General features: G+C 37.1%; 1 protein-coding gene across 1 annotated transcript; it reads left to right on the plus strand.

Moving 5' to 3' along the window:
* LOC129260914 (dehydrogenase/reductase SDR family member on chromosome X-like) lies at positions 1-25,069 on the plus strand. Its single transcript, XM_054898919.2, has 7 exons — positions 1-19; positions 660-767; positions 15,015-15,122; positions 15,297-15,467; positions 16,112-16,319; positions 17,961-18,180; positions 20,778-25,069. The coding sequence occupies exons 1-7, from the start codon at positions 1-3 to the stop codon at positions 21,030-21,032; spliced, it is 1,089 nt and encodes a 362-aa protein (XP_054754894.2). The 3' UTR covers positions 21,033-25,069.

The following is a 25,069-nucleotide window of genomic DNA, read 5'->3' on the forward strand; positions in this document are numbered from 1 at the left end:
ATGTGTAAGCTAGGTTGCAGTACGTACTCATATTATTAACGTTAAATGCTTCATAAAGATTGATCCAGGAAAATTAGGAAAGATGAAATTCATTGAATTGCAAGGGGCAGAGCAAGGATGGGCGGGATCAAGGGGGGAGGGGTTGCTTTATACCCCCTCCCAACTAAAGTTCCACGTCCGACAGTTTTGTCAGATCTGACAACTTTCATCAAATTTGATTGACTGATGTATGGTAACTGCACTACTGCATGATAAACAGGACTTGTCGGATAAAACGTCTAATCATCAGGGGCCGCGGAACCGGGGGGGCTTCAGCCCCCCACTTTTTTCCAAAACCGTGTACAAATACGTAAAAATTACCATATGATCGTGATTTTTAGCATGGTCAGCCCCCCCCACTTTGAAAACCGTTCCGCGGCCCCTGATCATTACAAATACAAGCTAAGTCATTTCAAAATAAAATGAGCCAATATTATTTCAACCCAATGTTTACAAACAGAGATATCACGTGACAAAACTAGCACACGTGATATGATATAGCCAAAGGATATATATACTATAGCGATAGCACATGCTGTTGAGTGTTGCTGTTGCTTTTGCGTTGAAGATGTGACAGAGAAGTGTCTCCTAATTCACAGATTTTTGTCTTGATTATACAGATGGCGGAATGGAGTGGTGGAGGCAGGCGTTTTATATGATTGTTATCTATGCTATTGCAATATTTGCGACCATCCGTCAGCTTTTGAGAGGCAACAAAAAGCCCGAAGGTGAGAACTATTCTTGCAATTTGCAAGGAAGGTGGACTTGGGGCGGCATATCGTCCTGCTGCGCTCCGGCGCGAGGTGCGGCCCGCGCCCGATCGCTGGGTGGTTGCGCTCAGCTCAAGCAGCTAGCAGGCGAGGCCGAGGGCATGTGGCATAATTTGATTTCTAACTGTGTTAAGGACACTTGCTACTAAATGCTAGTATTAGTCTCAACATGTTGGTGTTATTGTTAACGATATATGTTGACATTTCCAAATCAGCAGGAGATTAGATTAGAAAGATCTACTTAAAATGCCTGCCTGTGCTCAGTGTGCTGTGCCAAAGGTAACCCAGAGAGCTCCCGTCCGCGCAGCGGGCGGGAGCCCAGAAGCTCACAGTGTATTCTACCATTGCCACCGGACAAGGGTGATTTATGGTCTAAATATTTCTCCAAATGAATTGTGAAAACAAAAAGTGTACAATTACCACGATTATATGGATGAAGGTCTAGCGAGTGGCAGATTCCTGACATCTGAGCACAGTCTGGAACCTCAAAAAAACGAAAAGTTCTCTGCTTCTACCCCGTCTCGATCGGCCATTTTTGTTAAAAATCGTAACAAAACGGCCGATCGAGACTGGGTAGAAGGAGAGAACTTTTGGTTTTTTTGAGGTTCCAGACTGTGCTCAGATGTCAGGAATCTGCCACTCGCTAGACCTTCATCCATATAATCGTGGTAATTGTACACTTTTTGTTTTCACAATTCATTTGGAGAAATATTTAGACCATAAATCACCCTTGTTCGGTGGCAATGGTAGAATACACTGTGAGCTTCTGGGCTCCCGCCCGCTGCGCGGGCGGGAGCTCTCTGGGTTATGCCAAAGGGAGACATATTATTGACACAAGTATAAAATAATGAAAAAATTATGATTTTATGTAATAACATAATAAAACGGAAAGTGGAGATGTGACATCATCAGCCCACCTAATGAATATTCATGACAACTGTTTTCACAAAATATTGCTAAACTTTAAAGGTAAATTGTGACATTGGTTTATTTCAAAACTTTCTTTTAGATTTCACTCTTCGCTTTTCAAAATACTCATAAACAAGTTCTGAGTCCATAAAATATATTGCATTGGCCAAAAGAACTGTTTTTATTCTCAAAAAAATATATAAAGAAGATAAATTTTGCCAAGTGAGCTTTCTTTTGATGCAGATTTTGAAATGGACATAAAAAATGAAGAGCGCCACCTTGAGACCAAATGACATCAATACCTGCTCATGAATATTCATATCCATCGCCTCTGCGCTTGTCTCACGTGCCGATCTGTATACCGGCTATACAGTACAGTATCGGATTGAACGCCGGAGTCTATTTGCGACTTTTTCATTCATTTCCTGTAGGAGCGTGTGCATTCGCGCAGTCCCTCGACGGCAAATTAAATAACTTGGAAACAACCAAGGAACTTTTTGAAATGACCATCATAATAATTGTGATGTTATGCACGTTGTTTTTCAAATCGCGGAGAATAGGTCCTACGTACATCTTGATATCTGGGCAGGGTACCAGGTACCGAGAGACGGCTTTCCTTCCCTTTCCTTGCTTTTCATCTTTGCTTCGTTTCTCTAGCTGTATTTTTTTTTCTTTACTTGTCCAGGGTATGAAGGGAGGGAGAATTATGGTTGCTTGTGAAAGGGCTATTCTTATTTTTTTCCCCGTTTTTTATTTCTATTTTATAATTATATTTACATGTGCATTTTTGTTTCGATTCCGATTCACTGAATTGTTATCAATTTCTTCAAGTTCTGTATTTTGATTTGTTCATTATTATAATGTGTTGTAACATTTTTTTTAAAGGAAAAGGAAATCATTTTGTATTGAACTAGCTTGGCCGCCATTTTTCATTATTTTGCTTTGTGCGTTATATAGGGCGAAAGATGCTCTTTCTCTTCCAGTGATTATTTGTCAATATACTGCCTCAATGTATTTATCACTAAAAAATGACAAATACCGCGTGGCCTATGCCTTTTTTTTAAACAATATATTCTGGGGCGGATCCAGCTTTCACTAATAACGGGGCCGGGGTGAACAATATTTTCATCCACATTTTTCCCGATCGATCGGCAGCTCAAAGCTAGTTTTTGTTGGAATCTATAGTCGTAACAGTACTAAGCCCTATAAAAAATGCGAGCGTGAGGTATTATTTTCGGACTGTGTATTGTGTCCTGAAAATTGATCTGAGCAATATGATCATTAAACAAGATGCACACTGACGGATAAGGTGCCCAAAAATTTGAATAAGTAAAGGCCTATTTAGTTCCCTTGTTCGTTTTACTATAAGCCCTTCAACAATGTTTCCGTGTTTTGTATTACATTGATCAGTTAATATTTCTTTATGTCTCATACTATTTTGATATGAATTATACCTTGTTATTGTACTTGTTACTATGATTTTATATACTAATAACTCTGAACTTGTGAACCTGTTTAACCATGACTGAATGAATAAATCAATAAATGAATTGGTATAGATGAATAGATGTTCCATCGAACAGGCAATGCGAACACAAAGCGCGGGCTAAATTGTTTTTATACATGTGTAGTGACATGATTGGCTCCCACCCCTCCCCAAGTCTGAATTCCCCTCACCTTTTTTTATTCATTCTTCCTCTTATATTTTGTCCCCCCCCCCCTCTGCTCTCGTTCATATTACTTTGCGCCGCCAATATCGGGGGGGGGGGGGGCGTAACGTCGGCCTCCTGGATCCGCCTATGATACCGGTGCGTAGGTCTGTATGTTTATAACAATGTATCATCGATCCCCCTCCAAGTTTCTCTTTGTATTTTTATTTTCAACTTGTTATGGTAGTATATACTGAACAAGAACAAGTATGACGTCTCCTATAGGTGCCTCTCCCTCCACCCACTCCACCTCGGTCCGCTACATGGACTCGGATAATAAAATTACTTACTTATCATGGTGATATATATGTATATATAATAAAATTGCAAATTTTATTGCAAAAACTGCATTACTCTTGAATTTGTGTTTCGCATTTATGATGTCTTATTAAATATATATATATATATATTCGAGGACATACAGCTAGGCGGAACTATGTGGGGGAAGGGGTCTTCCATCTCTGTGTGATTCCGAAGTTCCGATGATGGTTCAGAGAATGTACTTCATGCAAAATCACGTTTTGGCATGACCTCTCAGCGCTGGGCATATCGACGGACAAAAAAATGCAAACATGTGATGGATCGAAATGGTAAAAAATATATATTTTAAAGAAAACCATCGTTATAAAATGCAGTCATACCAACATTTTTTTTTGTTAATACCAGTTTGAACTTAGATAAAAATTATAACCCGAGGCTATATTAGCAGCAGGGGCGGCGGAACCGGGGGGCGGCAGGGGCACTTAACCCCCTACATAAAAAATCCCAGTAGGAAAAAAATGCCTTTTTTAAATGGAGAGTGCACTTATTTCAAAATGATGTACATGTATGTCCCTTTTCAAAATAAAATACCTTTTTTGAAGTCAAACGATACATTTTAGGTTGGAAATCACAAATTTTTTGGCTCGCGCTTCGCGCCCACATCATTTATTTTTTAGGAAGGCACTCACATTGTTTTGGTTACAACTTGTGCTTATAATGTTCAATTTTCAGGTTTAAATGTCACAAATCTTCAGCTCGCGCTTTCCGCTCGCATCAAAGGTACACATTATGTTCTCGGTTTCAAACTGCTTAGAATATCCAGTTTTCAGGTTGAAATATTACAAATTTTCGGCTCGCGCTTCGCATCAATTATTATTTATTAAGACACACAATTAAGTTCTTGGGTTAAAAAAAGTGCTTAGAATGTCCAGTTTTCTGGTTGGAATATCGCGCTCGCGTCCATTCTTCAATTAGATGCACATCTTTTTCATAACAAAATTGCTCGGAATGTTTGATTTTCATGTCTTATTAGTCATGTTAGTACAAGCAATGTCTAGAATTTATAGCTCGCGATTTGCGCTCTTAACACCTCGCAAGAATGCTCTTTTAACAATAATTTGCGCGATTTGACCAAAAAGCGGCGAGTTTCACAACTTCAGATTTGAAAATGTTCAAACTGCTTGCTTGCTACGCTCGCTCCCGGAAAAATAAAGCCTAAATAGATATTTTATCAATAAGAAAAGACTTTAAAAAGGTTTTGCTCAATTTAATTACTACAAAACGCACAACTACTTAACACAGATGATAATCTCATGGTGAAAATATCAGTTTGCATAAAAAATGCAAATTTTTGCATATAAGTGCCTTTTTTGGCTTTGCCCCCCCCCCCAAAAAAAAAAAAAAAAAAAATTGAAAATACGTTCCGTCGCCTATGATTAGCACCTATGGCACTCGCTGGTATTTTAATATATCATCATTTACACCCTCTCAAAGAAAGCAGACTTACTTTTGCCCTTTATTTTGCCCACAATGGAACTTACAGGAAAGCATATCAAACAGGATGCAAATGGAGGTCTATTCAGCCGGACGTTATTTATACGCTTTGGAGTTTGGATTCTTGTTTGCCTAGAAAACGTAAAGTATTTCAAGAGTTTTTATATTTTCATTACATCTTTGTCCTTATTTCTCTATATCCGTAGCTCTACCATGCGCGTATTCGGGGTCGCCAAAATAGGGAGAAAAGGGAAGGAAAGAAAAGGGGAGGAAAAGGGAGGGGAGAGAAGAGAAAGGGGGCAAGAAAGAGAGGAGGGAAAAAAGAAGCGCCGCATTGGTGTTCGACCTAGGGGGGGAGGGCCGAATCGATAATCGACCTAGGGGCGCCGAATTTAAGTCCAACATAGATAGGGGAGCCGAATTGTGGTTCGAAATAAGGGGCGTCGAGTTGATATCCGACCTAGGGGGCGCCGAATTGATGTTCGACCTAGGGGGCGCCAAATCGATGTTCGACCTAGGGGCTGCCAAATTGATGTTCAACCTAGGAAGGGGGGGGGGGGAGGAAATTGATGTTTTACCTCGGGGAGCCGTATAGATGTTCGACATAGGAGGGTGCCGAATCGAAGTTCGACATAGGGGCACCAAGGGGGCGCCGAATCGATATTTTTTTCGTAGGGTTGACGAATTGCTGTTTGACATGGGGGGGGGGGTGGATGCGCCGAATTGATGTTCAACCTAGAGCATGTATATAGCGGGTGCCGAATTGATGTTTTTACCTCGGGGCGCCGTATAGATGTTCGACATAGGGGCACCGAAATGATGTTTAACCTTGGGGATGGGGCGCCGAATAATTATTTTTCCTATATACGGTTGTCGAGTTGCTGTTTGACATATAGGGGCGCCGAATTGATGTTCAACCTAGGTGGTGCCGAATGGATATTCACCTCACGCCAATTTGATATTTGTCTCGGTGCATCAAATTCAGGTTCAATTTACCTAGGGAGGGGAGGGGGTGCCAAACTCATGTTTGCTCCCATCAATTACCAATCCTGTTCATGATTACCAAAAGTGCCTAAAAAGTCCTAATTTTAGATCAGAATATAAAAACAAATTCATCCTACTCTTCGCATTAATTGTTTAGTAAGGTGGCGATCCTGTTCATGGTAAGATAAGTGCTTAGAATGTCTGACTTTGTATCAAAATATATAGATTTTTATTCAGCTTGCGCTTCGCGCTCGCATAAACTGTTTTGTTACTGATCATCCTTTTCATGATAACCGAAAATGCTTACTCAAATGTCCAAATTTTAGGTAAGAATATGAAAAAATTTCATCTCGCTCTTTGCGGACGCATCAATGTTTAGTTAGATGACAATCCTGTTCATGATTACCAAAAGTGCTTAGAATGTCCAAATTTTAGGTCAAAATATCAATCACTTTTTAAGCTCGCGCTTCGCACTCGCACAAATTTACGAGGTCAGAATATCAAAAAATTTGAACTCGCGCTTAGCGCTCGCATTAATTATTTAGCTATATACCCATCCTGTTCATGGTTATAAAAAGTGCTTATGATGTCCAGTGTTGGATTGGGAATTCAAAAATTGTCAGTTCGCACTTCGTGATCGCATAAAATGTTGATAGATACCCATCCTGTTCATGATTGCAAAAAGTGCTCATAGATTCCCCCCCCAAAAAAATTTTGGGTCAGAATATAAAAAAAATTCAGCTCACGTTTCGCGCTCGTATCAATAATAATTGTTTAAATAATTCATATACATATCATGTTCACGGTTGCAAAAAGCGTAGAATGTTTGATCGGAAAACAGATGAAAATATCCCCCTCCCCTATTGGCGAAAGCTGGATCTAGCCCCGGTTAAGAAATTACAGCTCCCGCACATAATTTTAGTATGGTCTACCACTCTGATGAAAAGTTGAACTAAATTGAAACCCCAAAACGCTTAAAAATTCTATGCTTTCTGGTCGCATTTATTCTTTTCAAGAAGTGGATACAACTTTGATCTTTTTTACATGGACACGTTACAAAAAAATGGTCTTCGATTGCCTTTTTCACGTGGTTGTGGAATAAGACAATTCAAAATGCATTTAGGCACTTTGATTGCCTGAGTGGTCGGGTCGGGGTGCAATTTTCCGAAAAGTTCACAGGGGCGCAAAAATAGTGACCCCCTCGTGGTGCAAAATCCTGGATATGCGCATGTCCGTCGGGCATCGTTTCCACTTTTGTACCTCTTTATCTATACCGGTGTGATACTATATAAGTCCATGGATCAGATCAGTTTACTTCCATTTCGTCTGATGCCAAATCGTCAAATTGCCAACTCGCCTACTATCATTAAAGTCTACCATAATTATGTTCATCCACTATCGTCTAGTAACCAGTTGGTCCAATAGCCATTTAGTCCATATACCATTTGGTCTAATTGGACAACGTGCTATTGTGCAAAATGAATGAAAATGAATTGGATACTGGACCAAATAGTTGTTCGACGAAATATTGATGGACGGAATGGATATGGACTAAATTAAATCAGACCATGTGGTGAGTGCAAGTTGGCACTTGGCAGTCGACGACTTGGCAATTTACCAATGGACCTACTAGGCCACTAAATTGAACTTGTCCGAGTGTGCCATAACACCTAAACTGCATGCTTTCTCATATCCGATACCCCCCCCCCCCCCCATCCCCCGCCGCCCCAAGAAAGGGAAGGGGGGCATGGAGGAGAGAGAAGAAAGAAAGAAAGAAGTAGATTGTTGAAAGGGAATCAAAAGAATATGAATCAGAGGGAATGTAAACGCAATATAATACTCTGTTTGAATCGCTTCTCTTTCATGGAATTTATATTTTGAATAGATCGTTTCATTTCAGTCTTTCTCATTATTTTACTTTCAACCCTGTATTTCATCAGCTTTACTATCAAAAGCCTGCGTAGCGAATTACAAAACGTCCCATCCTTGTTTCACCACCCATGACATTACGTAATTATCATTTTATTATTATCATGTAATGAAATTCATACTGTGTTTACACGCTGCATCTGCTGTCAGTTTGACTACCTTGTAAATATTTATTTACAAGGTAAAGCTTATTTCCAAGGTAATATTTATTTACAAGGTAAAGCCTATTTCCCCACTGGAAAATAGCTTTAGAGCTTTCGTGGGTCATCCTGTGTAAGCCTGTTGTTTTTAATGCTACTGTATATATATTATGGTGACTTGCGAAATAAAATCAATCAATCAATATTTTTTGACGATATCCAGTTGAAATCAGTGGCGTTCAAAATAATGGGGAAGGATTGGGGCTATATGGATTCCCAAATTTGTCACGGCCAATACAAAAAGAAAGCGAGAAGGGGAACTAATATCTGAATATTATGTCAAAATCTATCACCGATAAAAAATGATTTGTGCCCGACACATATATCTGGCCCCTTAATTCATATTTTTTACGCCAATGGTTGTATTCATGAATAGTTCAAGCATGGTTCCTAACATCTTTCTGTATTTTTCACGTGATTATGAAATACGATAATTCAAACTGCATTTACGGCACCTATGATTCCCTGGCTGGGCGGGTCGGGGTGCCATTTTACGAAAAGTTCAGAGGGGCGCCAAAATAGTCAGGCTCAATCCTGGATACGCACATGTCCGTTGGGCATCGTTTCCAACATTGTACCTCCTTATCTATACCGGCGTGATAATAGGCGCTAAGTCCATGGATTGGATCGGTTTACTTTTATTTCGTCCGATGCCAAATCGTCCAATTGCCAACTCGTCTAATATCATTTGGTCTACCATCAGTTCGTTCACTATCCACATGGCCTATGTACATACATGCCATTCCGTCTAATAACCAGTTGATCCAGTTGAATATATATCGTTTCAGCCTTTCTCATTATTTTACTGCATAGCGAATTACAAAACGTCCTATCCTCGTTTCTGCTAACTGAACAAGACATTATTTATAATTTTATTATTATCATGCAATGAAATTTATACTGTTTTACACGCTGCGTCGGCTGCCCACTTGACTACCTTGTATTCAGTTGAAATCGGTGGCGTTCAAAATAAGGCTTAGGGCTATATGGATTCCCAAATTTGTCACGCCCCCCCCCCCCAAAAAAAAAAAAAAGGAAAGAGAGAAGGAAAACTATTATCTGAATACCGGGTCTGAATATCATGTCAAAATATATCGTAGATTACAAAAAAAAAAAATCAAGATTTGTGCCCTATATATATGCCCTTCATATTTATTTATGTTCATTATTTACGCCACTGGTTGAAATTAAATACAACTGAAAACATTTTCCCTTTTTATCATTGCATTATACATCATGAATAGTGAAAGCATGGAGCTATATGGTGAAAGCATGTTCATAACATCTTTCTGTATTTTTCGCTGTGTATTCCTTATGTTCGCATTCTCAATGTTATTTTTCTCTTTAGTTCAATATTATTCTCTCCAATTAACTTTATTATGGTATGCCTTTTCAGGAAAGTATTACTTGTTTGCTTGCCCCATGACCACTTTACCTTTTGCAGATCGGCGTGTCTCTCAGTGAGTACTCTGAAATATCTCCTTGACCCCCCCCCCCTGGAGTTGTAAAACACCCATAAAGGCAAAATATTATATTTTTTATCGTCAACATATTTGCATCACATCACCATAAAGTAAATACATCAGAATAAGCGTATACCCATTGAACCTCGCCAGAAGGGGCTTGCCAAAAATTTCATTTTTTTCGAAAGTCATCACCACCACTATGCACGATTGGCCTTTCATACCAACTGATAGCCAAAATAGTTGAACCATATTCCAACACTTTCTATATACGATTAATACGATCGCCTTGACTGATTTGATACTTTCTGATACGACTAATTATTCCGCGATTGTATGCCCCTTGGAAGCGGGGGTGCTGGGGATGCGGCGTGTATTATTTTCTACAGGCATGCAGCACCCCCTGGAATTATGGTAGGTGTCAAATTGGAGAAATGTATGGAATATGACCAACATTTCGTGTCAGAACCTTTCTTATGTTTTTATTTTGCTTTGTTAGATTTTCTTCAGCACGTAACCCCAGCAAAAATAAATCCTGAGTGTGAACTGAGCACATTTCTTTTCTCAACCATCAAAATGATTATCATATTATTTTCCCAATCAGTTGTAAAATGTCGAAACGCCGGAATCTCCTTGGTCCCAACCCCACGGGCAATCCCAATATGAAAATAATACACTTCCTCTGCTATAAAACAACAGTTATCATTCCCTTTTTCCTTTATATATAACAGGGAAATAGGAGTTCCACTTCCCGGTTAATTCCACTTTCATTGCTAAATAAGTCAATCAAGATGCGAGTGATGTTTTTGTCCTGATCGTGTCGCCACGCTCCACAGTCATTCAGATTTTTTCAACAGTTGAACTGCTCGTGCACACACTGTATGCGTAGGCCTATCTGCCTCTCATTTGTTGCAATAAAAGTTCATCTTTCCATCTGTATTTTTTTGTTTATTGTTTATTTAATAAGGGTTAGCTAATTCAACAAAAGCTCCCATGGGGCGCCCCTATCTATTACTTTGTCATTGGTATCCATGTCTATCCATTCTTGGGCCATCGGATGATCCATTCATATATGCCTATTCCTCCATCTTTTCATTCTTTCAGTCATCCATCCATCCACCGATGAATTGATTATAGGCTACCTCACCCTCCCCCACTGGAGAAATGCTCTGCGACCAAATCTCTGGAAATCCTATTACTAGTACATGTGCAATCCCCTCGGACGTTGCTTCTCCAAGTTTGCTTAGTCTTCTTTTACGTACTTCGTTGCCCTGTTTCCCACTGCGTGACTTGTAAAGTTCTGTTGTAAAACATGCTGGTCGCCCCCTTGATCGGCTCTGCACTGAAATTCACCCCTCTGCATACGTATATAGAGTGGTTCTACCGTAGATCATAGCGCCGTGCAATATTGAATATACTCAACTTCTCCTTATTCCATATCTAGGTATCTTGGGTGGCTGCAAGAATAAGAGTTTTCCGAGAAATCTTGCCCATTACGTCTGCCCCCCGGTTTTTTTTAAATTTTTTTAATTTTATTTTTTTTCTCATGACGCCTGTAAAGATTGACCAAATAACACTTTATTCGAAATTTGCAACTGCATTGGTCGCATACACACACTACAAAGGTCTACATGATGTAGACTACGCTACGTACATACTTTGCATCAACGGGTTTCTCCGCTCACCTTTTGACCTCGCAAGTTCAGTCTAAACAAACGAATAATAATCAAGTTGTGTTGCATTGCACCTACTTTCATGTCAATAATGTGTGTCCTCATTGTCCTGTCAACTTGATTTATCTTCCTTTTATGTTTTATTATTCTGTTTCCCGCCCTGAAAATTGTTTTTCTCTTCGCCCTTCCCTTTCTTCATACTCGGCACTAGACAGAATGGGGGTGGTCGTCTATTTAGAGTTTTAAACCACTTTTGTTTTAGCTTTTTATCAAACTTTTCCTCTGTAATTGGTGTGTGGAGCCAAATAATCTGAAACTGACTGAAACGCTATAGAATATATGATATCATGATTTTAGGAAAGATCAACGATTTAAAAATATACAAAAAATTAGGGTATGTTGTGTTCACATTCTCTTTTTGATCGTTCTCCCTATTCTCCTTCACCGATCCACTTCTTTCTTTCTTCTCTCTCCTCCCTCCCTCTTCCCTTTGGGGAGGGCCATGGAGTCAGTATAGTAAGCTATCGCCTCGCTCTGAGACCGATTTCCCGTACCTAGTACGCCAAGCTATGTGGAGGGAACTGAAAGGGTGCATAAAGAGCTACGATCCGACATTAAAAAAAATCAAACTCGGCCCTTGCCTTCTCCGGGATTCCTCGTATCTCTTTTAGTCTTGGAGTACATTCAGATTCATGACATACAATCCCTACAGTAAGCCGTATTGCGTAGTCATTCACGTCCGCTCATCAACGTGTCTGAAGTTTCATGTAGGGCATGCTCGTATGTCTTTGGTATATATACAGTGTGTATGTGCTGCAGGACGATTTTTATTGATTGGACAAACCAAAGGGGCAAACCCTATCGGACCGTACCCCCGCCCGCACACACAACGAATACACACACGCCCTCCACTGATTCACTTACCCCCAGTGATTCAACTAACACAGTGATTCACTTTACCCATTGATTTACTTTCCCCGGCTATTCAGGGGTGTGTGTATGCATGTTATGGGGATGTAGTGTGTTGTGTGTTCGGCAGTCCAGGAGGTGGACTTCAGTATCAGCAGCCAGTGGCCGCCTAACCATCGGCGCATTGTGCATGCAGCGTCCGGTGCATGACTTCCACCCTGCTCTCGCTACGCGTTTAGCATTCGTTGATAATGCGCATGCGCCATGACGTATTTATGAATATCCACGATGTTATAATGAATATGCATGAATCAAACGGCGTTCTAATATCAATTTATTTTCTAACTCGAGAGGGCGGAAACAAATTGAATAGGTTAACCGATCCCTATAATATATATTTCACCCCTCAATATCACCAAAACAGAAGAGTTATACCAATTTCTGTTGAGTGCTAAAGTAGAGCATTGATATAGATATTTAATGAAAAAAATATATTCACAATTGATTCACTGCCCTTGTCTGAGATGAACCAATCATACACTATACCTTTAAACTTCAATAACTTTATTATATGTTATCCGATTTTGATGAAATTTTCGGCATTTTGCTCAGTGAATTCTACTCTATGTATTAAGATATAAATATTTTCAGCCCGGACCATCCCTTTAAGGGTTTTTTTTTCAGTGCCACGCGTGCACTCGTTAAGGGTATCAACAAAAACACTTATTTTTTTTTTTTAAAGGTTGGTTTTGAAAGACTGGTCAATGGTCAATCATGACTGAGGTCAAACATATTTAGGGTATTTTTTTCCCAAAGCTTTTTTTTAAAGACTAGCCAAAGGTGTTTAGGGTAGATCTATGTTTTTTCCTCTAGCTTTTTCTCCGGGGCTTTTTCGTTCTCGTTTCTGAAAAGTGTTCGGGTTCATCCCTATTGTGGTATTTTAACCCTAACTGCACTTGGGGGTGTGCAATACCCATTAATATAGTTTTGTCTATTTAATCTTATTGTTAGCATATTAATAGACAAAACTTGTTTGGGGGTCATATTCTGGCGACAACTTGTTTAGGGGCCAAAATGTGTGAATGGAGCTCGCAAAAAACTTGTTTAGGGGGTAACATTGCACACAGAGAAAAACTTGTTTAGGGGGTGTTTGGAAATGATTTGGTCAGTAATACATTTGACTGCCCCCCCCCCCCCTCCTCGGGACCCTTCCCTAAAAAACCCATCTCTTCCAGAATATGACTTGTCAAAACTACATGTAATAATACTTAATAGAGGCTAATAGAGGGTCTACATGGATGACAGTATACTACTGGAAGATTTTTTTTTTTTTTTTTTTGGGGGGGGGGATTCCCCCCAAAACTTTATTTTGATTTTGTTAAGTATGATTGTAAGTACCGGGTAAGGTTTTATTTTTTCAAAATATAAATAATATTGACAGGCCAATAGTTTCATACAATTTACTCTTTTTTACATTAAAAATGTAATAAATAAATTATAATACAGCTCCCCCCCAAAAAAAAAAATATCCCTCTGAGTGACATATGGCTCAATTACTTCCAAAATGTATTAGTGTTATAATGCTCAATACAATGTGTATATTTTGTTTTCAACAATTATGTACATAGCTACATGCATAAATTTCCATGTATTATCACCTTGAAGAGTAATCCCTTTCAGCAGCTTCAAAGCTATCCCGGGATCAGAAGTTATTATTTTCCACTACATGTATGTGACTTCAGCGTATGTGATTTGAGTATCATTTTGTTTATTGTTAATATGCTTTTGAATTGTACACCTGTTTTTATCAGCCTTTGGCTGTGACTAATGAGCAGACGCATGTTTTAATTAACCATTTTTTAAAAGAATTGAAAAAAAAAATCTCAATTAAATGTAAAGAAGTGAAAGCTCATCTCTTTTTCTAACTCTTATGAAAATATGAATACAGTGTCAATTTGTTGTGTAGCAGTGTTTTTTAGCCCATTCCAAGTTTGTTGATTTCCTTGGTCAGATTAGGAAATTCCCTGGTCAGATTTTGGATGATCAAATGATAGACACTGGAGAACATACAGTATTACTGCATGCAAACCTGGAATGGGCTGAAAAGCACCACTGCTACCCAATAGATTAGGTATTCAAAACTGTATTCAAAAGCAAGACCGATGAAATATTTATAAAAGTTAGAACTTGAAATGAGCTTTCTAGTTCTGCACATTTATGGAATCATACTTAATTTTGGAATCAATTCAGCCATATGTCAGAGGGACATTTTTTCTTGGACATGTATCATGTAACAAGGCTCCACAGTAACTTTTTTTCTTGGTGGCCCTATCGATCCACCAAAATCATCAATTTCATATTTTTTCATTTTTTTTTTTTTTTTTTGTGGCCTGCAAAACACATTTGGCGGCCCTAGAACAATAGAAAACTTTACAATTTATCAAAACTTTAGTAGCCCGGCTGGGCCACCAAGTGTGGGCTTTTACAGAATTTGGTGGCCCAACTCTCAATTTAGGTTGCCCCGGGCCACTGCTAATGTCGAGCCCTGATGTACATGTCAGCAAACTTGATTATTTGAATAACCTTGTATGTGTTTTTTGTTGTTGTAATTATCCACAATAGGTTTGATAATTGATAAAAAATTGTTTTCTCTCTATTGTTGAATCTACCTTAGATATTTCAAGGCATGATGGAAAGGTTGCCATAGTAACTGGAGGAGCCTCAGGTATTGGTTTAGAAACTGCCAAAATATTATGCAAGAAAGGAGTACAAGTAGTACTTGGTGAGTAAATATATTTTCAGTTACATCCAACTGATTACAAAATATCTAGGATACAAGTAATTTTGGAGAGTAAGTTTTTCAAATTTTAATACTAGAAGATATTAGGCCTATAGCTTCATATCATTAACAGTGATCTAATTACTTCATCATGCACTAATCTTTGCTATATTTCAGGTTCCCCTCATAGTAAGAAAGCACAAAAGGCTATTGAGGCAATAAAAAAGGATAATGCCTTGGCTCGCGTTGAGTGGATACCTCTTGATTTGTCTTCCCTTCAGTCAGTGCGTGACTTTGCTGAAAATTTTCTTGATAAGAAACTACCTCTACATATTTTAGTCAATAATGGTGAGTGTTCAAATAGTGATTTCACATCATCGTCTAGTGCTGTTTCATACGGAAAATAATTTTGTGGTATGGAACTCTTATTAATACGTCGACCTGAACTGAACTCCATGAGAGATCTAGCTATTTTACCTTGATCATCATTGTTACTGGACTTTTGAATATGATGCATTTTCAATTGTTGAAAATTAAATTTGTGAAATTCATTTTTAACAGAAAAAAATATATACCAAATCATTATAACTAAAAATTAACAGATAAAGAAGGTGGACAAACATTTTTGCTTTCATAGACAATTCAAAATAAACATTCAAATAGAGGTTAATAAATATCTGCAGATTTAGGGGGATTTAATGAAAAGCATACGTGTAGCTTGTATTATGTGACCCCAAAAGAGTTGATAATTTGGGGTTTAATTACTTTTTATCTCATTTCTTTTTGTTTGCTTTCTATCAAATTTATGTTCATCTCGGCTTCTAAATCTTTCAGTTCTCTTCTGTTTTAATTCAGTTCTAAAATCTGATTAGAACTCTAGGCCATAAATCTAATCTCATTATAATTCTTAGAAAATTAATTTTATTATTGAAAACATGAAATGGATTACATTGGTTGCTACTAATCATTTTACTCACCTCATTGTCTTGAAGCTGGAGTCATGGCGACACCGTATTGCAAGACAACAGATGACTTTGAAATGCAGTTTCAGGTCAACTACCTCGGCCATTACCTCTTGACCAGACTCCTCTTAGATAAACTCCACACCTCAGCTCATTCTAGGAGTTACACAAGGATCATTAATGTTTCTTCCATTGCCCATTTTGGGGGATGGATGGATGCCTCACATATGCCAAAAATGTAAGTCTGTGAGCCCAGATGTATGAAAGCTTTCAAGTGTCATTGACTTGTCTAGATGACATTAAGGCCCGATGACATTGTTCTGTGCAAATATTGCGTGTAACTTGCACTTAGTGTTTTTGCTACCTGCAGGTTGAGTGCATTGAGAGTACAGTCCGACCTCCCTTATCCGGACACGTTGGGATCAGCACCAATTCGGATAAGGGATTTATCCGGACCTGGGAGACCCAATATTAAACACACACAGCTGCTGCCTCCCCAATGGCAGTACGTAGCTACGTACACGTTATCTATTGTAGTGGGCGTACAGACAGTATTCACTGCAGTGTCAGTGCAAATTATAGGTAGTATGTTTACGGAAATGAAATTGATCGATGGCCAAAACTGTTGGATGATTTACCTGCTAAAATGATTGAGGTATACATCGAGCATACCTCGAAAGAAAGAGAATGACTCAATGAAACTAAGTTTTACAATTAGATCTTCGCGGCGGGTATCGCAGCTTCGCAATGTCAGCCAGTGTTATACTGACTGTAGGCTCAAATATGATAGATGGCGCTGTCCGTATTGAGGCCTAGCGTTAGCTAGCGAGACATGTGTTGTTTTTCCTGGGAAACAAAAAAAGAACGTGATAAAATGTTTGCGTTACACCCTAATGTACTGGAAAATTATCCTGCCTAAGTTCTTTCGGTGATTTGGGTGAGGTATTTTCATGAAAAATAATGTTGTTGTAGGTAGACCATATTGGAAATATGTAATCAAAGTGAGTTTGCATATAGGATTGAGTTTAGATTGAAATCTCATTTCCTTAGTACTAGATTGAATTGAAAAAAAATTTAAAATCTCGGCAAGTGTGCGTCCGGATAATAGAGAGGTCGGACTGTATCTCGCAAATATCTCAAACGCAGTTGCTTGAAGATCAGAGCACGCAAGTCTAATTTGCTTGCAGAAAAGTGTAGAACATGCTCAAAACTTTGTTGCAGGCGACTTGCGTGTGATTGCTCGCAACTGACCCGCAAGACTTGCACGGAAAAATGGGACAGGGCCTTTAACGTTTTTATGTCCAGATGGAGAGTCAAAGTGCCATATTGCTGAGTAGATTTATGTAAAGTTTGATATTATTCAATTTCATTTCATATTAGCATGAATATCATTCTACTATAAATCACACACGTTTTTATACGCCCATCCTACGGGACGTATTATGGTATCACGCTCGGTGTCCGTCCGTTAACTTTTCCTTGTAAACGCGATAACTTCAGTTTAACTTAACCTGGGCTTATATAATTTGGTGTGAGTGATACTAGTATGGATCCCAAGAAGCCTATTGATTTTGAGGTTTAAAGGTCAAGGTCACAGTGACATGTTTTCATCTTACCCTGCTGCAGTCCTTGTAAACGTGATAATTTTAGTTTAACTTAACCTATAGGCTCATATAATTTGGTTTGTATGATACTAGCATAGATGCCAGGAATTCTATTGATTTTGAGGTCAGAAGGTCAAAGGTGAAGTTGCCACCTTCCACTTTTCTTGCTTCACCAATAACTCAATTTTCCGCTTTACAGGCGGGCGTATTATGTGCTTGCCTAAGTGACACTTGTTCAAATTGTAATCTTGATGCTTGTTTATTTCTTCTTCAAGCATGCCAAAGAAAGACTATTCCCCTTACAAGGCCTATGCTGACAGCAAACTAGCAGTAGTCTTAGGCACCCAAGAGCTCCAGCGTCGTATCTACCGAGCTAGCCGTCGGGTAACCGTCAACAGCCTTCATCCTGGAGTCGTTGGAACACAACTCTATCAGAACCTACATCCGATCATGCAGATGGCAAAGATTATTGTTTCTCAGCTCGGTCTGATTTGGGTAAGGTAGTATCTCTTTAATCAGTTGACCTCTTGCCAACTGGAACCGAATGATCCATGTACAAAGCCTATGGAATCAAGGAAATCAGTAGTCAACAGGTTAATTGACTCTTGGTCTCCTCCGGCTATGTCTATGTTCCATTTGGTCTTCTCCCATATGGTCTAATCCTAGTTTCCCTACAACCATTTTTCTAATAACAAGCTCTAATTACCATTCTAAATCAAATTACCATTTTGTTTAATTCTCATTTAGGCTGTACTTATTTTGTCTAATATCCAGTTGGTCTAATACTACTTGAATTAACTTGCCTTAATCACTTGTCATGCACCAGATTGCCATTTGACAATAGGCAAAGTAGCAAGTTAGATTATCCAGGCATTAGACTGAATGAAAATAAGATTAGATGGTTATTAGACCACGTGTATCCCCATCAGCAATTATACCAAATTGATATTCGACCAACTAGATATATGGTGTTTAACCATCTGAGAATACTGCATGTAGACCAAGTGAAAACACTTTAATCCTTATGGCCAGAAAGAAACAATAAGAGGTTTAAAGGTGTACTGATTAGAGTTTAAGTTTATTATAGTTCAAGCAATACACACAATGTGGTTGCCAGAAGATATTTTCTCTGTCTGTTGACATGAAAACTCTTTTGATGAATCAATCACAAAGTAGACTCATGTGTTTGATGCACTTGTAAGGGTATTAATGATCTGATTAGTGTTGGTACTTTTAAAGTTAAACTGAATAATATGGCTTGTTCTTGCAATAATAATTAAGAATTGTTTGACATTTAAGCTTCAATTTTAAAAACCTTTTCATAGGCTATTAGATCCCTATCAATTCAAGCTGTTCACTGAATCAGATTCAAATATATTTAGGTCACAAATTTTGGTTTCTTGGCTGTATGCCCATTGAAGCGATAATCATGGACAATGACTTGGACTTTATACTTGTCATATCAACTGCAGAACAAAACATTACAGTACCTTGGTATTATCTGACCAAGGTCCATTCATAGTTATCAAGCAAACAAAACCCCTCATTCAGACAAGAGAGATCTCGTAGAGATACACTAATGGATATGTACAGTGTTTCTTTTGTGTCTGAATGCCCTTATATTGACTATTTAATTACTCAGGGTAGCCATTTCAGCTCTCATGAACTGTTCTAGCGGGACCTGTGTAACATGATGTTATTATTACCCTTCTCCATTCTTGTACATCGATAGCCTGAAAAGAAGGCAAAAGGTCCCATTTTTAAGTCTTTGGTATGACTTGGTCAGGGATTGAACCCACGACTTGTTATGAGACAGACGTTCTTCCACTGTGCCAGTATTTATATTGATGGGGCTGTAACATCTGAATGATCCCAAATGATATGTTTACTATCAAACCGTACATCTATCCATACCATTGTGTGATTAAATTTGGTGTGTCTAAAAGGGGGGGGGGTATTGTGCCCTTGATACTATTGTCACTTTAGTAAGTTAAGTGATTATCGTTGGGCCAATGTTATTCTTGATATAAGTGTTATTGCATTGTGTGATTTATTGTTTGTTTCTTTTGTTGAACTCTGCACAAAAGTTCAGAAGTAGGTCAGAGGTAAATAGTTTTATGTTTTGTTTTGTGTTTTCTCATTGCCTTGGCATAGTTATCATGATGGGTGAATGCCTGAATTGGAATATGGGTAGAACATGATGCTATATAGTTTGTGTTTTTTTTACCAGTTCAAGGAGAAAAATTTGGTTAATAATCATATTAACTTGGTGTCAGCAGTTTGTCTAGCATACATGTACTTGATGGAATACACAATCACATTAAGACTTATTTCACTTGGCCCAAAGCCTGGTTGGTCTAATTTCTATTTTAAATCTACGTGTTATTATTTACTTTGTTAAATTGAAAAGATGGTTCACAGATAGTCTGATAAAACATGGGCTGGACCTGTTTGGTCTGCTATTAATTTGGTATAAATACACTTAATAAAATACCCACAAAGTTGGTGGCCTTTTTATGTGATCTAAGCAATGTTTGGGTGGATATATAAAAAATGTCCTTTCCACTTTTTTTTTCATGTTGATGTACATCAATAGGCTTTTCTCAAACAATGAACAGTACATTAAACAAAGTGACCTTCCCATCACATTTATTTACTCCTCTGTTGTCCTTATTTTTTAAATTTGAAAATGACAGCATCTGAAAGGGGCATACATGTAGAATTAATATTATTCACAAAAATTTGATATGCTTCAAGGAATCTCTGTAGACCTTTAAATTTTCCCTTGAAATTTCTCAAATATTTAGAGAATATATAATTGTAACCAGTTCAAAAGGTATTTATGACATTGTATTTCAAGAAGTAGAATTCAAAATGGAGAATAATTCAAAATCATCTTTATCAAAATACATTCATCATCATCATCATTTATTTCAGTCAGCATATTCCCTATGAGGGGTGACAGATTCTCGCAGCACGATTATGACACTCCTTTCACTTATTTCTCTCTTGAGCATCCTCCTTGTTCAGACCAACCTTACTGCTTTTATTTCTTCACCATTTCTTTCCATCTCTGTTCTGTGTTCCTTTAGACCAGTAAAAAAGGCAGTGCCACATCGATATATGCTGCTTTATCGGATGAGATGGAAGGTGTTGGAGGTTGCTACCTTGATAACTGTGGCTCTGTTGCATCTAGCAGCCTCACCTATGACAGGAAGTTACAGGTAGCCCTGTGGAAGGAATCCTGCGAGTGGTGCGGGCTTCCTGTTGATATCACCAGCCACAGGACATTGAAGGAGATGAACAACCAGCAGCAGAATGGTAGGACAAGGATGGGGTCACAGTGACTCAAACCATTCATTAAATAAACCTCTACAGGTGGTATCAACAGGACACTTCCACAGGGTCTAGATCCTTGTGGCAGTTTCATTGTGGTGTCATGGAACCATTTTAACAATAACAATCAATTAAAATACGATGGGAAGAATGGTGTTTGTGTCATTAGATTTCAGGACAGCAGAACAATAGGCCAGGAGCCCATTGCATAAAAGTTAATATTATGGTAACTTCCCTTAAATCCTTGATTCTGATTGGTTGCTTAGCATTGTTACCATGGAAGTTACCATACCATTGGATGGCAAAGTTACCGTAGTAGTAACTTTTATGCAACGGGCTCAGGACTTGTTATACTGTATATGGCAGTGCACTATATCCTTAAAGTTTTTGGTCCCATTATAAAAAGAAAAAAACTAAAAACTAAACCTGCAAAACACATATGAAAGTGAATTATTAATGGAGACCCAATTATGACATAAATCTGAATTCTGCCCATATATATATTAGTCAAAATGATATACCATATTGCCATTTTGGTAAAACACAAGTTCTCCTAAAATTGAAGTTCATTTAATAAGTTCTTACATGTAATATGTTTGCAAAATATCAATACAATTCATGCCTTACATCTTAAAAGCAACATGATTTGTCAACCATTTTAAACACATTCCAACTCTTTATGTTATATTCATATATATAATCCTATTTGAACTTGATTAAATCTTATATATATTTGCAGCTGATTATGTTCAATTGTACTAAAGACAATAAGGCATGCCATATTTACATGTAGGCAACACAAATAAGTGCCAATTATGTTAGAGTCTGATTTCCAATTAACCTTGACAAATGATGCATTCATTTTTTAAAACTCGACAACATGAATAGAACATTTATAAATGCAGTTCATTATGTAAACCAATTACAAATGTCCCAACTGAGGATGCAATATGAAAATCTGACATATTGTATTATATAACGCCTACTTAGTTTTTGTATGCGTGCTAATGAGAAGATGAATGTGCAACATTCGTACTGTTGTACACGTACCATTCCAAAATGTACCATTGCATGACTTACATGTAGAAGTTGATGTCACAATACGATTCAATTCATTGCGACTAGTAAATAAATGCAGGTGTAGGGCTAAGTGCGCACTGCCATTATAGGTAAGAGGCGTGGTTGAGGGACTCTGATTTTTCTTTCAATGATTCCTTCCTATAGTTAGCATAGGAAAATTGATTATTATTCGTATTTTTGCTAATAGTGATTATTCTTTTCAATGCAATGGTATGACATTTCGCCTTCAGTATAAGAAAGATTCACTCTTTTAAAGGGAAATGAAACCTTTGGAACAAGTAGGCTTGTGTCGAAACAGAAAAATGAAAAAATAAGAACAAAGAAAGTTTGAGAAAAATCGGACAAACAATGAGAAAGTTATGAGCATTTGAATATTGCAATCACTAATGCTATGGAGATCCTCCCATTGGCAATGTGACAAGGATGTGTGATGTCACATGTGAACAACTTTCCCTTTGATGGACTATAAAATACCCTCAAAATGTCTCTTTTTGCTTTTTCTTATGGTGATACAAACTCTTTATCCATAATGTATTCTTTAAAAATCTGTATTACATGCCCTGCTATAGAAAGAACGTATGATCTATTGATAGATGTGATAAAAGAGGCAATTTAAGTGAAATATATACTAAAGTAATGGAGAGAGTTGTTCACAAGTGACATCACATCTTTGTCGCATTGCCAATTGAGGATCTCCATAGCATTAGTGATCGCAATATTCAAATGCTCATAACTTTCTCATTTTTTGTCCGATTTTTCTCAAACTTTCGTTGATCTGTTTCTTTGATTTTTCTGTTTTCAGACAAGCTATCTTGTTCCAAAGGTTTCATTCTCCTTTAAGTCTTTTTCTTTCACCTAATGAGAAATCTTGTACCATCACACTCATACACATGTACTTGTATTTGAAATGATCTCTTCTCATACGTTACATATATAGATAATTGTAATGGCATATTACTACAATTTGTATTATTTTTTAAAATTGTTTTTAGTATATTTTCAGATATGAAGGAAAATATAAATGCTGCAAAATATTTCTCAGGTAGAAATGGTCATACTGAAAATACATTCATGACATGCACCAATGTTTACTATTAATATTTTTACACAAAAGGTACTTGCTAGAATTTTGATACTTTTTGATTTTTTTGTAACTCAATTCGTCACAGCTTGTGAATCAAGTTAAACTATTAGATAGTAATTTTGTTAAAGATCATTCTTAATGTACAGAGTGAGCAGAAAAAAATGTTCCATAAATTTGAAGTTGTCTTGTCTGAGCTATGAACATTTAATCATTGATTTATTGATATTTCTTAATAGAGTTAATGTTCCCGCAATTTTGGTGTGATTTTCATACGGAACTTTGCATGCATGACTGACTACGAAGCAGTGTCCAGAAGGTTGTAAAATCTCAGTTGTTGGGTGAAGAATGAAACAGAGTAAAAAAGTAATTATGTGCATGCAGAAAGACACCTACCCGTCATTTCATTCAAAATCATGTAATCATGTTAATTCATCATGTACAGTATTTTTATTGTATTTCTGTGTGTGAAAATGTATTTCCTCAATTTGCTGAAAAATACACTTTGCAGATGTATAATAGCAAGCTTTTCTTATAAAATATAGAATAAAATAGTATATTATTTTTTACTTATTTTAATTCATGGAAACTCAGTATTGCGCTAATGTTGTGTTATTACACCGAATGTGAATTCATGCATATTCTATATATGAAAAAAAGATTTACAATCAATGGTTTGTAATCTCGAGTGCAATCAGAGATTGTGTATATATGTGCAATTATTCTTTCTTACAACCCTTAAATGAAACTAAAAAACAATCAACTTCAAATGATTTTTAAAAAGAAAAGTAACAAATGAATGACAATTTAATTTTTAAAAAGTAAAAATTGTATTTTTATTTTATTTTTTTAAACATGTAATGGACTCGGTGCCATAAAAGCCAACAGAGTACTCTTCATTTGCTTTCTTAATTATACTTTGTGTTTCTTTAACACATGTGTTAGCTGTTATGCACTATAAAAGAACAGAATATATATTACTATCATTATTATGCTTTTATGACCTTTGTTTCATATTTCATATCCTTTAAATATATTGTGTAATTTGTGATTTGGTGTTTCCAGTAAACACACAATTTCTTGTTTATTTAAGCATCTATTTTCTTGAACAGGGTTACTTTGCACTTAAATACTTAGAACATCACTTAAATATATTGCTGCATTTAGATAGTATTTGATAATAAAATGCATCATGTGTAGTATATATACTTCACTAAAGATTTAATTTTTCATCATTTTATAATTTTATAAATTCCTTTATTTATACATTGGTGTAAAGTTTATTTTGATATCATGAATTATTTGAACATAATTGCATTTTTGAATAATTTCAAATTTTGCATACACTGTGTGGTAATGCATGATCATAATTATTTTTAGAACAGTATATTCAAGTGAGAGATATTGTTTCCTTCATTATACATGTATTTTTACTTGAAGGAAAACAAATGCTCCAAATGCTGCAGAAGGTCTGCCAATGTTTATTGTGATTTCATAACAAATAAAGTATTAAATGAATGGAATATATTCTATAATAAATAACAAAGTCATACTTTGTGTTTTAATTTTAATTGTGAATGCATGAGTTTTCAACCTTGCAAGCATTTTATAGTGCATGTACATACATTCAGTAATTTGTACTGTATGATGTGTTCCACAGTGAATACTATCAAAGGTGAGGTGAACTATGAATTTTGAGATGGTAAAAACAAGCTTTTCAAATTGTACATGTAGCATCAAGAATAAAGATGCTTTCATTATCAATAATGAAGATTGTCGCTTTGAAGTCATAGGCTGTGGGTAGCACAGTGGCGTTACTGCAATAGGTCCATGTGCTTTATTGATAGTCTTGATGCATAAACCTTTAAAATAAAACATTGTAAAATA

This window comes from Lytechinus pictus, unplaced genomic scaffold (genome assembly GCF_037042905.1).
Source record: "Lytechinus pictus isolate F3 Inbred unplaced genomic scaffold, Lp3.0 scaffold_19, whole genome shotgun sequence".
Classification (NCBI taxonomy): domain Eukaryota; kingdom Metazoa; phylum Echinodermata; class Echinoidea; order Temnopleuroida; family Toxopneustidae; genus Lytechinus; species Lytechinus pictus.